We start from the raw sequence: 12,105 nt of genomic DNA on the forward strand, positions 1-12,105 counted from the left end.
GTACTCCATCTCAGACTCAAACCCAGTTAGGTAATCCTTAAGTACAGGAACAACTCCCTGTTCCTTCCCCAAGAGCCATTTTTCACTTAGGCCAACCCACAGGCCCCTCCAAAGATCATTTAACCTGGCCCAGGAAGGAGGACGAGAGTCAAGTCCAAATCTAGGCTGAATGGAACTGCCTCTAAGGAGCAAGCAGAGGCTTCTTGCAAATGGAGCCTCTGCCATTTCGCCTAGGTCTCAGGAGCTCAATAAATACAGGCTGTAAATTACCCTTAGGACCAGAATTCTAATTCAAGTTGTGTATTGTTTTATTACATACATATACTATAACAATCCTGCAAGGTATTATTAAATTCATTTTAGCAGATGAAGAGAATAAGTCCAGAACAGAGTGGTTAAATAATTCACCCCAGGTCACCCAACTATTAATGAGGTTGCCGTGATAGGAATCTATATCTTCTCCTTGGTGGCAAAGGAGACTAAGTTCAGCCTAGTGCTGGGATACAGGCAGAAGTCAACATGGAGTGAGAGTCCACATCTCATAGAGATGTGGAGGCAGAAGACGCTGAGAAGGAATGTGTTGTCTGCCTCATGGTATATTTTCCATATGAAGTTTTAAAGGGTGGTGAGCTATGGCTGAAACCATACTAATTACACTACTCTTCAGTGCATCATGGACTCAACATTTGTGCAACAATCTGGAAACTTAATCATCTTGCACAATGGGCTTCCTAGGAGAAAAACAGTTCAAACTATAACACGACTTGTTCATAGAAGGGGGACTGCGAGTACCCCCATGTTTTCCTTTAACCACGACAAGGTTCAGAAAGGATGGGAGTTGTCACACTGTTCTAAGAGTGTGCTGAGCTCATAAAATCCTCCTCCCAATTATATCTACATTGTTTTGTTAAAGATTAATTTCTCTGAGCCTAGAAAATGAAGGTGATAATAACAATCACCTCCAGATAATGGAAGGAAAGCACATTACATACACCTGGGTGCACACAAAAAACAAAATGGAAAAGAAAGTATTGTCTCTCCTCTCACCCTCTTTCCCCTTACCATTAACATATTTTAAGGCTACAAAAGCTATAAATTGCTAAATGAAAATACTCAAGAAAACAGTGCAATCACAACAGATGATAGGAAAATGCAGTTCATGTACCTTGGGTTCTACCACAGGGGAGAGCTGGTTCCCATCGATGCACTACTCGAGTGGCAAGGATTTCAATTATGTGGAAAGAAAGTAAAAGACTCCTGTCAGCCATAAACAACAAAAAAAAACAGAACTACCTGTCTGCTTAAATCTCAAAGGCACATCCCCTCCCCTCCCCATCTTCAGGTCAAGTAATCACCATTCATGACAGAAAACACAGGTCACTGTCCAGTCCCATGGACTGAAATCCTGGGCAGCTGCCATCAATCTGACCAGAGGGGGTTGGGGGCACATGACCATGGAGGCAAAGCCACTGAATGGGCCTGTGGCTCCTGCCAGCAACAGCCTCCATTGCTGTCCACCAGGGAGGCTGGCACATTACCGGAGACCAAGGGATCTTCTGCAGTGTGTGCTCACTGAAGGCTCTCTATCAGGGAAGGAGCCCTCAGTCTCCAATGACTGAACTCAACAACCCAGGACCTTCCTCTCTGACATAGGGGTCACCCACACGGTCAAGGGCCACCCTCACACACGGGGCCACAAGCTCTCCTCCGTTCTTCCTATACTCTTACAACATCTTCCTCTCAATCTTAACTGTTTCATATCCTCCGTATTCTCCTCCTGGGATCATCTCTTTTATCCACATACTCTCTCATTCAAAAACCCTGCAGTGCATCCAGCTGCCCTTGGGATATAAGATCAGTATTCAAGATCCTCTCTGGCTTCATCCCACTCATGGCTCCAACCTTTCCCTATCATTTCCCTAAACCTACCTGTGCCAGCGGAACTCTAATCAAGCCTTTCCCCTTCTCAACATCTGCTCACCAGTTCCAGGCAGCATTTCCTGACTTGCCCTGCCTCTAGGATCGTGTAAGTCCTGCCTCCCCAGCAACTCCACAAAAACCTCAGTGAGATAGGGACCAGGGGCTTGCCTGCATATCCCAGCACTATGCTGGGCATAAATAAGTCACTTGGTAATCATTACAGATCAACTGATCAACTGACCTTTTCCATGGATTCACTTCTCAAGTCTTCTAGACTACAGGAGAGTTTTTTCTGAGCCCTGGAAAAATGCAAAAGAAAGTGAAATAAGAAATTGTTACTGGAGAAGGTATGTGGCATCACTCATGTAGAGCACATTTCAAATCCTTAACCAGTACAGTGTCATGGGAGGGCCAAGGGCAGGACAAGACTCTCTCTGGTAATGACTCTTACACCCTGGGGGATGGCCTGGTTTGCCAATGTAGGGTAACAACGTGTCACCTAACTCCTAATTTAAAGTACTAGGCATTCCTCAAAAAGCTACACTACACTCAATTGTATGTACTGCATCAATGGGAGGTGATGTGCACAGCCATAAGAGAAGGTCCATGTCTGCAAAGGCAAAAGAGAAGAGAGACACGATAATGCCTTGTGTGTGTCTCCAGAACAATCCAGGAAGGGGGAAGTTGGTGTACTCTGAGTGGAGAGGAGCACACCAGGCCGCCACAGCTCACAGCACCACCTGTGATTCTCCAACCTTCTGCGCTATTCAGCAGGCTCAGAAGTATTTTGCCTTCCTCGGGGGCTCTTTCCCAGAGGAAACCAACTAGACAGAGAAGAGGCAATACTATTGGTGGTCACGAGGGTTACCTTGTGCCAAGTCTCCTTGGCATCATTATTTCTCAGTTGAAATGAATAAATCACCATCTGTTTATATAGCAGTCTCTTTTGAGATCCTCAGTGTTGATTTTCTGAGAGAACTCAAACCAAATATCTTATTTTACAAAACTAAGGACCACCCTGACCATTGACACTCCTAAGTGCTGTCTTCATTAGAAACAACAGCAAAAAAAAACCCACTAAGGACCAGTCAGTCACTCACTCTCTCTGACTTTGCCAGTTTTCTCTGGGGCTGAAGGCCGAGGGGAACAACAGCTCTCTCGAGCCCCAGAAGTGGAATCTGAGAGCATGAGCAGAGGTGTGCAGCCCCCATTACATAAGCGCTGGAGACTCGGAACCATTCTGGGAAGCTTCCTTGAGTTTGTGGCCATCCTTCTCGGACAACTTGGCCGAAAGACAGCCTGTCCTTGACAGTGAAGCCTCCACGTCCTCTCCCTCCATGGTGCCCAAAATGGAAATGTGTTCTAAAGAGCTGACATAGGAAAGTAGATAGAGGTTTCTTTTCAAGAGAACAAGGCATGTGGCAGCCAAGTGACCCCACAGACCAGTCCATCATAAGCTCATTCTTATGGGAAGCTTCCTCAAAGCAACTGCACCAACTTCCCTGGGAAGGAAAATGACCCTCCCTAGAGAGCCTGGTTTATCAAAGGGCTAGATTCACTCCAAGATCATGAAGTTCATTCAAGTGGGACTGACAGAAATGACAGACACACATCACAGGATGCTGTCTTGGCCCCAAAGAGTCACTGGAGGACACAGATGAGTCACAACCACCTCTCCTCTGAAGCTCTAAGCTCTAGCCAGCTCTTTGTCCAGTGATAATGACTCTCAGCCTGTGGGTAAGAAAGCCCCAAACCAGGAGGCCTGGTTCGTGACTGCCCCATGGCTTTGGCCCTCCTAGAGCCACTGCTGGGACCTGGAGTGCTGCTTGGCCAATGAAAGGGCAGGGGTGCAGAGGACACGGTGGCCTTGACCAGCGTGCACAGCCAGTCACCATCCATCTCAGCAGTCCCAAGAGGCCTGAGCGCACAGCAGCTCTGGGGAAATGCTCAGGCCTCCTACCTGGTTTCCAGTGATTTCTGCGGGAGTGGAGGTGGCATCACTGTGGGAGAGCTACATCTTGGAGGCATCTGCATCAGAAACAGAAGTCATTGTAGAGAAGAGTTACTGTTTGGTAGGGGGTGGGGGAATGCCCACCATCATTTCCCCTTTTTTGAACTGCTTCTTTTCGCAGAGTCACATTTCCTACCCTCCAGACACAGCCATGGTAGATACATCAATATGGGTCCCTCCCTTTGCTCTTTAAAGATGCCGAGAGGTAGGCAGATTGATGAAGCTGGGCCAATTTGCCTCTCCTTCCTGGTCCCCAAGCCTCACCCCAAGTAAATATCCCAGCAATAGAATCTTGACAAGACAGTCCTGAGACCTGGCTCCCTGGGGTTTTGTAGCTCCTGCCCTTTCTGAGCTTTATTCTTCAGCTTTTGCTTTCACTGAGTGAGTGACTGCCCACCCTTTCAAAAAACATTCCCTTTTGCTTGGGTTAGCAAAAGTCAATTTCTGTTGCTTGCAATGAGAGAACCCTAATTGTCACTCAACAAGCATCAGCAGTACCTACTTCCTGCAGACCCTGTGCTAGGCATGGAGCAAGCACTGCCCACATCAGGGAGGCTAATAAGTAAATTAGAATTAAGGAACAATGTAATACATCCTAATGGCACCCACGCTTATAAATGAGAATATGAGAATTAAGGGGAGGGAGGGGCTCCCTCTCCCTCGTAGAAAGGTCAGAAACCTTCAGAGGAGAGAAAATTTGAGATGAGACTTGAGAAACGGGAATGAGCTCACCAAGAAGGCAAGAAATGAAAAAGCATCACAGGTGGAGTGAACCACATGAGCTAATGGTCGTGAGAAAGAATGCAGTTCTACATCTTCATACTGCACTGTCTGCAGATTGCTTCTTTTCTCTAGGGCTGGTATCTTTTTTGTCTGCTACGGGAAGAACACTGGCAGCAAATTACAGTCGTTAAAAACCTGGGCTTCTCTCTCTCTAGCTAAGCCAACTTGGCAGGTGAAATCACTGCCCTCCCCCCATGTGGGACCTGATTCCCAGGGGAGTGAATCTCCCTGGCAACGTGAATATGACTCCCAGGGAGGAATCTAAACCCGGCATCGTGGGATGGAGAACATCTTCTTGACCAAAAGGGGGATGTGAAAGGAAATGAAATAAGCTTCAGTGGCAGAGAGATTCCAAAAGGAGCTGAGAGGTCACTCTGGTGGGCACTCTTACGCACAATATAGACAATCCTTTTTAGGTTCTAATGAATTGGAGTAGCTAGCAGTAAATACCTGAAACTATCGAATTACAAGCCAGAACCCATGAATCTTGAAGATGATTGTATAGAAGATGTAGTTTATGAGGGGTGACAATGTGATTGGGAAAGCCATATGGACCACACTCCCCTTTGTCCTGTGTATGGATGGATGAGTAGAAAAATGGGGGCCAAAAAAAAAAAGTCACCCAGTGTCCTTTTTTACTTTAATTGTTCTTCTTCACTTTAATTTTTATTCTTATTATTTTTGTGTGTGTGGTAATGAAAATGTTCAAAAATTAATTTTGGTAATGAACACACAACTATATAATGGTACTGTGAACAACTGAATGTATGCTTTGTATGACTGCATGGTATGTGAATATATCTCAATAAAATTGAATTTTAAAAAAAGCATTGGCTTTATGGTCAAGTAGAATAGGGTTCAAGTCTGGGGTCTGCCATCTACTTGCCATTCAACCCAGAGCAAATTACCCCCTTTGAGTCTCCTCTGCATCATAACAAAATTAGGATCCCAAGGGATATGTAGCATACTAAAAACTTAGCTGATCTTTATCCCCAGTTCCTGGTGAGGTAACCTCCACAGCTTTGGAGTTTGGAGATGAAGTTCAACCATGTGGGTTGAAGACTAAGTTCAACCATGTGAACATTAATTCCACAAATCTTGCCTACATCACGAGACCCATATCAACTGAGGACACTAGAAGCTTGAGTGAGCTTCCATGATGGAGAAGATACATCTTGTGCTGGGAGTGACACATTCTGACTCCATGTGGAGAGCATAGGAAGTTGGCATTTGAGACCCTCTCAGATCTCCCCCATGTGTCTCCTCTTTTGGCATCTTCTTATTTGTATACTTTTACTATATAGCACTTTCAGAGAGTTCTGGGAGTTCTTCTTGTGAACTATCCCACCCCAGAGGGTAGCGGGAGTCCCCAAACTTGTAGCCAGTTGGTTAGAAGTGTAGGTGGCCAGAGACCCCAAACTTGCCACTGGTACCTGAAGAGCCATCTTGCAGAGGATGCCTTAACCCTATGGAGTCTGGCCTAACTCTGGAATTGAATTGAATTGACTTACTGCAGTCTTTGTAGCTGGTCACAGATGCCAGTGAGGTTTTTGTAGCTCACACTGGGTGTCACAGGGAGTAAATGATAACAAGCCATGCAGAGTGCATGGACAAAGTGTCAGTTACTGCACTGCTATTGCCAGCAATCTGGGGTGCTTGTCCAACTCGGCAACTAAGGTCACTGAGTGACACTTTTGATCCTACCTTAATTAAAAGACTTGGACTGGACCGTGAAGGCCCTTTCCAGTTTGATTATTCTGGAATTTCAAGAATCTTTTAGGCTTTGGGCTGAAGTCTCTCCTCCACCTGAGATCTGTATCCATGACTTTGTCTACTTATTTGTATCCAGCTTAAGTCCACAAAAATACTACCACAGGCCAGATTTTAAACAAACAAAATAAATGTGGTGCTTGGGAAGGGAAGAGAAAGAAAATTGGTGTGCTAGTTTATAAGGGTGGGAGGGGATGTCTGTGAAGCAGTAATGCATCACTTCAGAAGTTGCAGTTATCCCTCTAAATGAGCAAGACTTATTCATTCATTCAACAAATATTTGTTAAATTCTACTAGATATCAAGCACTATTGCAGACCCTGGGAAAACAGTGGTAAATAAAACAAGCAACACCTTTGGTCTGTGCTCACATTCCAGAGAGGGAAGCCAGAAATAAACAAGGAACCCAAATATAAAATGAAATTCCTTCCCTCCAGTCCCAGTATACACCATGCTGTCCTTCTGAACTGGAACACAGGCCTGTGCCTTGCCCTCTTGCTCACCTCTGTATTCTCCCCAGGACCTCTGGGACCACTCTACTGATTAAATTTTTCACTTCGCAAGTGTGTCCCTGACACAAACCTGACGAGACCCTCCTCCAAGCTAAGGGCATGCTCTGAGGGTCTGCTGAAACCCATGTCATAGATGGAAACAGAGTACCTCTGGTTTAAATAATTCTTCGGGGTCTTTATTTGCATTGTTCCACTTTCTGAAACTTCCTTCCAGTTCTTCTTCATTGACTGCAAGAGTTCTTTCTGAAGGCCCTGGAGGAATTAAAGCAGAAGGGGTGATCACTTGGTGTGACTTGTTCAGAAACCTGTAATTATGCCACAAAATCCTTAACATTGTTTCTTCTTCATTAAAAAAGACTAATGCAGTAGATAAAGGGACATCAAGACTGTGACTCAGAAGATTCTTCAGGGCCTCTGAGCGGGGCCCTCCCGAGGTGTCTCAAGGTCAGAGCTCATCTGCGGGAACAGAGGAAAAGCACCCCCTGCCTCTAGCCTTGTCATTCCTTGGCCACAGGCAATTAGGCCCTGAAAGTGACTTGACCTAGGGCTGCCTCTGCCAAACTCCCAAAGGGACTGGAGAAAACAGGGCTGCAACATGTGCGCATAGGCTGGCAGAGGCTCTGGGCCACTACACATGCTGGGCCTGGCATCATTCCCAAGAAAAGGCAGGTCAGCCAGAGTCAAAGGTTCCTGACATCCTCCAACCAGACCCGTCCTGTGGAACAGGTGCTTCCTCAGTATGTGTGATGGGAGACCAGGTCACTGCCAAAAAACGCAGCCTGCCACCTGCACCACCGTGCCCATAAGAGCATTATGCAGTCGGCATGTTGCATTTACTCTGCACAGCAAATATGAAACACAAAGAGCTCTCCCTTCCTGTGACCTCCTGAGGTGAAACAGACATCCAGCAACTCGAAGGCTCCCAAAGTATCCTCTGACTCTGCTGGGGGAGCTTATAGATTCTCCAGGAGGCGAACAAGCTCTAACTTCTAATGAGGGCACTGAATTCCTTTTTGATCCAGGTTTGACTCCACTTACTGCTTCTATGGGGTATCCTAGGAGATGCTGAGGAGACCCTCCAAGGGCGGAGATTCCAAAGAGCTAAAAGCTGTAGGTTTATTTCCTCAGTGGTCTGTAAGTTCATGGCAGCTCTGCATTGACTGCCATTTGATAACATTTCCGGAAATCAACAGCTAACAATTTCTTACCATCAAAGGCAGTCTAAACAGCCCCATTCTCCAGTAGGGTATCTTCTCCAAATGGAGGATTTAACACAGCAGATAGAGTATCTTTTGGAGAAAATTGTAGGATACCCCTTTGCTCTTACCTTGAGGTGCCATCACGACATCTTGCACCTTCCGGTACTGGTTTAACAGTCCGGTAAGCTCCTCTATCCGACGATCCTGCCACAGTGTGAGAGCAGATGTGGATGTGAATACCACTGCCACTTGAGATGATTTCATTTAGGGGCTAAGGCTGTGTTCTGGGACACATTGAGAAGAAACTCCATGTGGAACCTATGGAGCACTTCAATGGGAAAAACAGTGTCCAGGTCTCTTCCCAAAGAACCTGTGTAATCAGTGGTCTGCCTCATAGACAGCTGCAGGCACTTAACGCCTCTACACAAAGTCCAGAATCCATCCAAAAAATTTCCCTCCTTGATATGGCCTTTGTGGGGCTTCAACTTTTCCAGAAACATAAAACTGTCTCCCTACCCTCCTGAGGTAAACATTAAGATCGGTCTCCTGCTCCAAGTGTTACCCTCTGGAGCGACACAGAAAAAAAAAAAAAAAAAAAAAAAAGGCTAAAATGAACCTGTCATATTTTTTTCCCAAAACCTGAGGAAATTTCCAAATGCTATCATTTCTTTCAAGTCAAAGGCCTAGTAACTAGGGAGGCCACACAGATTCTGGAGTTAGAGAAACCTGGGTTTAAACCCGAGCTCTGCCGTCTACTAGTTAGCTGACCTTGCAAAATTAAACTCTTTGAGTCTCAGATTCTTCATCTATTAAATGTGGGGATGGGACCCTCAGGGCTAATGTTTGTACCAGGTAGGTGCTCTGTAAATGGTGGCTATTTTATGATTGTGCAGGAGCTATACATGGAGAATATAAAAAGACAGGGTAAACTGAGGCATTGCTTGGTGTCAAGTGTCTCTGTGATTGTTCTATCACCAGGTTGTGCACAAGGGAGTTTGGCTGGGACTGCTCCTGAGGTTTGCTAGGAGTCTAAGCAGGAGCTATGAGTCCCACAGTGGTATTTTTTTTCCACACCAACATGGTCAGGCAGGATGTTACTCTCCCTTTGAGAAATTTTATTTAGGCAAAGTTCCCAGGCCTCAAAACCAGTAACTGGGGCTGAGGTTCAGCCTCTAGGAGGCAGAAGCCATTCTCCCAACACATCCCTGACTCAATATCCTGATGGATGTGGGCCGGTCCTGAATACTAGAGACCAGTCAGTACCAAACAGAGCCAGGGATGTCAGCTGGGAAAGGATAGGGCCACCCAATGTCCACCTCACCTTATCTTCATTGGCAACAAGCAAAGTTTCCATTCCCATTTTCAGACGCTGAATTTCTTGGTCTAAAAGAATTTAGGAGTAGAGAAATTATTCATATAAATGCAAACAGTTACTTGAGGACTTTCCATATGAACGAATTACACATGGGCTCCTCTATTTCATTAAAGAGCCCAGGACGGTGTCTGGCACACAGTCAGTCTCATTAAACATTTGTTGAACTACTAAATGAATAAACTTAGTAGCTTGCCTTTTCTTGGTAGATGTTTGTGGGCAAAGCCAAATACCACTTACTCAGAGATGACCCAGAAAGAACCAAATATCTTTCCCAACCAACATTTCATAGGAATGAAAACATCCTTATCCTTTACAAGTCAAGTAGGCATGTACCTGGGCTGCTAACTGTTTTAGAGCAAATCATACAGTCTCATGGATTATAGCAGAGGAGAATTTAAAATAAGGAAAAAAAAAGTTCTACGGCTGAAAGATTAGAGAAGAATGACTGTGTGAATGAGTAGGGTATTTGGCTTATTTAAAATAGCACAGTCAGAATTGACTAGCAAATGTTTCAATGCATCTATAAATACATTAAAACAAACTCTTTGGTTAAGGGAAAACAAGAGTTTCATTGTAATCCTATGGAATTTCCTTATGAGCCAAGGGATGTGTGTTATTCCTTCATGGCCAGCCTATGGCCTTCTCTCACTCTGGACAAAACCAGGCTTCCCAAATGGGTCTGGAGAGCCGGGACAAAGGCCAAGGCCTGACAGAGCTGGAGATCATCCCTTCAGATGCTTAGAGATCTAAGAATTGGGTAACTGCAAAGGAAAAACAATGTCTATATAAGTAGAGAGGACAGGGAACAGAACTACAGGCATCCTATTTCCTTTGGAATGCTTGCTCGCTTCCAGCAAGAACAGGGACAGTGAGTCTAGGGACTCTGCAAATAATTGTGGGATTCATTTTCAGAGTCAAGAGAAGGGTGCTTGCTCATCGTCTTGGGCTCCTGGAAGCTGAGGATAAGTTCTGTGGCCCATTTTGGGGCAAGCTCCAGATAAGAACTTGCAAACCTCAATCTTCAGGCAGGCCCCAAGATGAGCATTAAATGACCAGAAGACCAGCTCTAGGAGGTACTGAAGTCAGAGTGACACAGGGCCTGGAAGGTTTGGACTGTGGGCAAGCACAAGGTAGCAGGGGCAGCCTGCCCAGCTTAGAATTTATGTTACGGGGAGCCCACTGTCCAGGTCTGGCATCACAAGTAGTTCAGAGTATCTTAGGGGACCTAGCCTCCCCACATGAGGCCTTGGCAGGTGGGTAACACACCCAATTGCTTTGGAAGACACTGAGAAAGCCTGGGAGAGGGATGAGCATGTTGGCCATTAATTCCCTCCTCCAGCCTAAGCTGCCGTTTCATGGCTCCATGGCTTCCCCACGCCAGGGATCCAGATGAAGCAGTGCTCAGGCTGAGATGAGACTTGGTATTGGCACCAATCCACAGAACTATATGACCTCCTCCAGCATCCTGCTGCTGCCTGGGTGGTAAATGGAGAATTTAGAATGCTCATAGTGATTCTTCATACATGGCAAGTAGTCGTAAATATAAAATATGAGTTAATAAGAATATTTGAGGATTTATCGTCTCTTCTTAATCAGCAAGACTTGGACTTCTCAAGAACCACTCACCATCCTTTCACTTATTCAACAATGAATATGATGCTAAGCTCTGCAGATATGATCTCGAACAAGACAGACATAGTCCCTGCCCCTGAATGAGGACAACAGTCTATACACAAGAGACCTTACAAAATTCAACACTGATAAGTTGTGGTAAGTGCTACAAAAGAAACAAAAAGAATGCTGAATTAGACAATAATAGGATTGGGACCACCTACTGAGCTAAGGTGTGCAGGAAAGGCCTAAGAGGTAACAATTAAACTGAAATCTAAAGGATAAAAAAGAACCTCCCCAGGGCCTTGTACAAGTGTCAGGCAGGTATCCACATACCTTTGTGGAATGACTGAATGAACTACTAAAGCCTCACCTTCGGTGATGACACAGAAACAAGTCCTATCAATCAAGTGAAAGAAGCTTTTACATTCTCAGTAAAAGCTCCAGTGGTGGCTGCACAGAGCTTCAATTAACACTGAACATACATATGAGAAAAGTCTTCAGAGTTCAGTCTCCTGGGCAGGGGAGGAGTTCATGGCAATGAGTGCATGTGCCGGTTTGAGTGTATTGTGTCCCCCAAATGCCATTATCTTTGTAGTCTTGTGTGGGGCAAACGTTTTTGGTGCTGGTTGGATTTGCTTGGAATGTGCCCCACCCAGCTGTGGGAGATGATTCTGATGAGATGTTCCCATGGAGGTGTGGCCCCGCCCATTCAGGGTGGGCCTTGATCAATGGAGCTATATAAATGAGCTGACTCAAAGAGAGGAAAGAGAGTGCAGCTGGGAGTGATGTTTTGAAGAGAAGCAAGCTTGCTAGAAAGGAACATCCTGGGAGAAAGCCGTTTTGAGGCCGGAGCTTTGGAGCAGATGCCAGCTGCCTTCCTAGCTAACAGAGGTTTTCCGGAGGCCACTGGCCATCCTCCGGT

At 45.5% G+C, this 12,105-nt stretch overlaps 1 protein-coding gene across 4 annotated transcripts in view; it reads right to left on the reverse strand.

Annotated features, from left to right (window-relative positions):
* PPFIBP2 (PPFIA binding protein 2) overlaps positions 1–12,105 on the reverse strand; it is a 162,119-nt gene that overhangs the window by 15,849 nt on the left and 134,165 nt on the right. For all 4 annotated transcript variants that reach the window (XM_037840140.1, XM_037840138.1, XM_037840137.1 and 1 more), the window contains exons 9-14: positions 9,516–9,577; positions 8,323–8,398; positions 7,144–7,247; positions 3,881–3,948; positions 2,162–2,219; positions 1,166–1,207 (exon numbers count right to left, since the gene is read on the reverse strand). In XM_037840140.1, the coding sequence (XP_037696068.1) occupies positions 1,166–1,207; positions 2,162–2,219; positions 3,881–3,948; positions 7,144–7,247; positions 8,323–8,398; positions 9,516–9,577 (410 nt within the window). The remainder of the gene's footprint in view (positions 1–1,165; positions 1,208–2,161; positions 2,220–3,880; positions 3,949–7,143; positions 7,248–8,322; positions 8,399–9,515; positions 9,578–12,105) is intronic.

This window comes from Choloepus didactylus, chromosome 6 (assembly GCF_015220235.1).
Source record: "Choloepus didactylus isolate mChoDid1 chromosome 6, mChoDid1.pri, whole genome shotgun sequence".
NCBI lineage: Eukaryota > Metazoa > Chordata > Mammalia > Pilosa > Megalonychidae > Choloepus > Choloepus didactylus.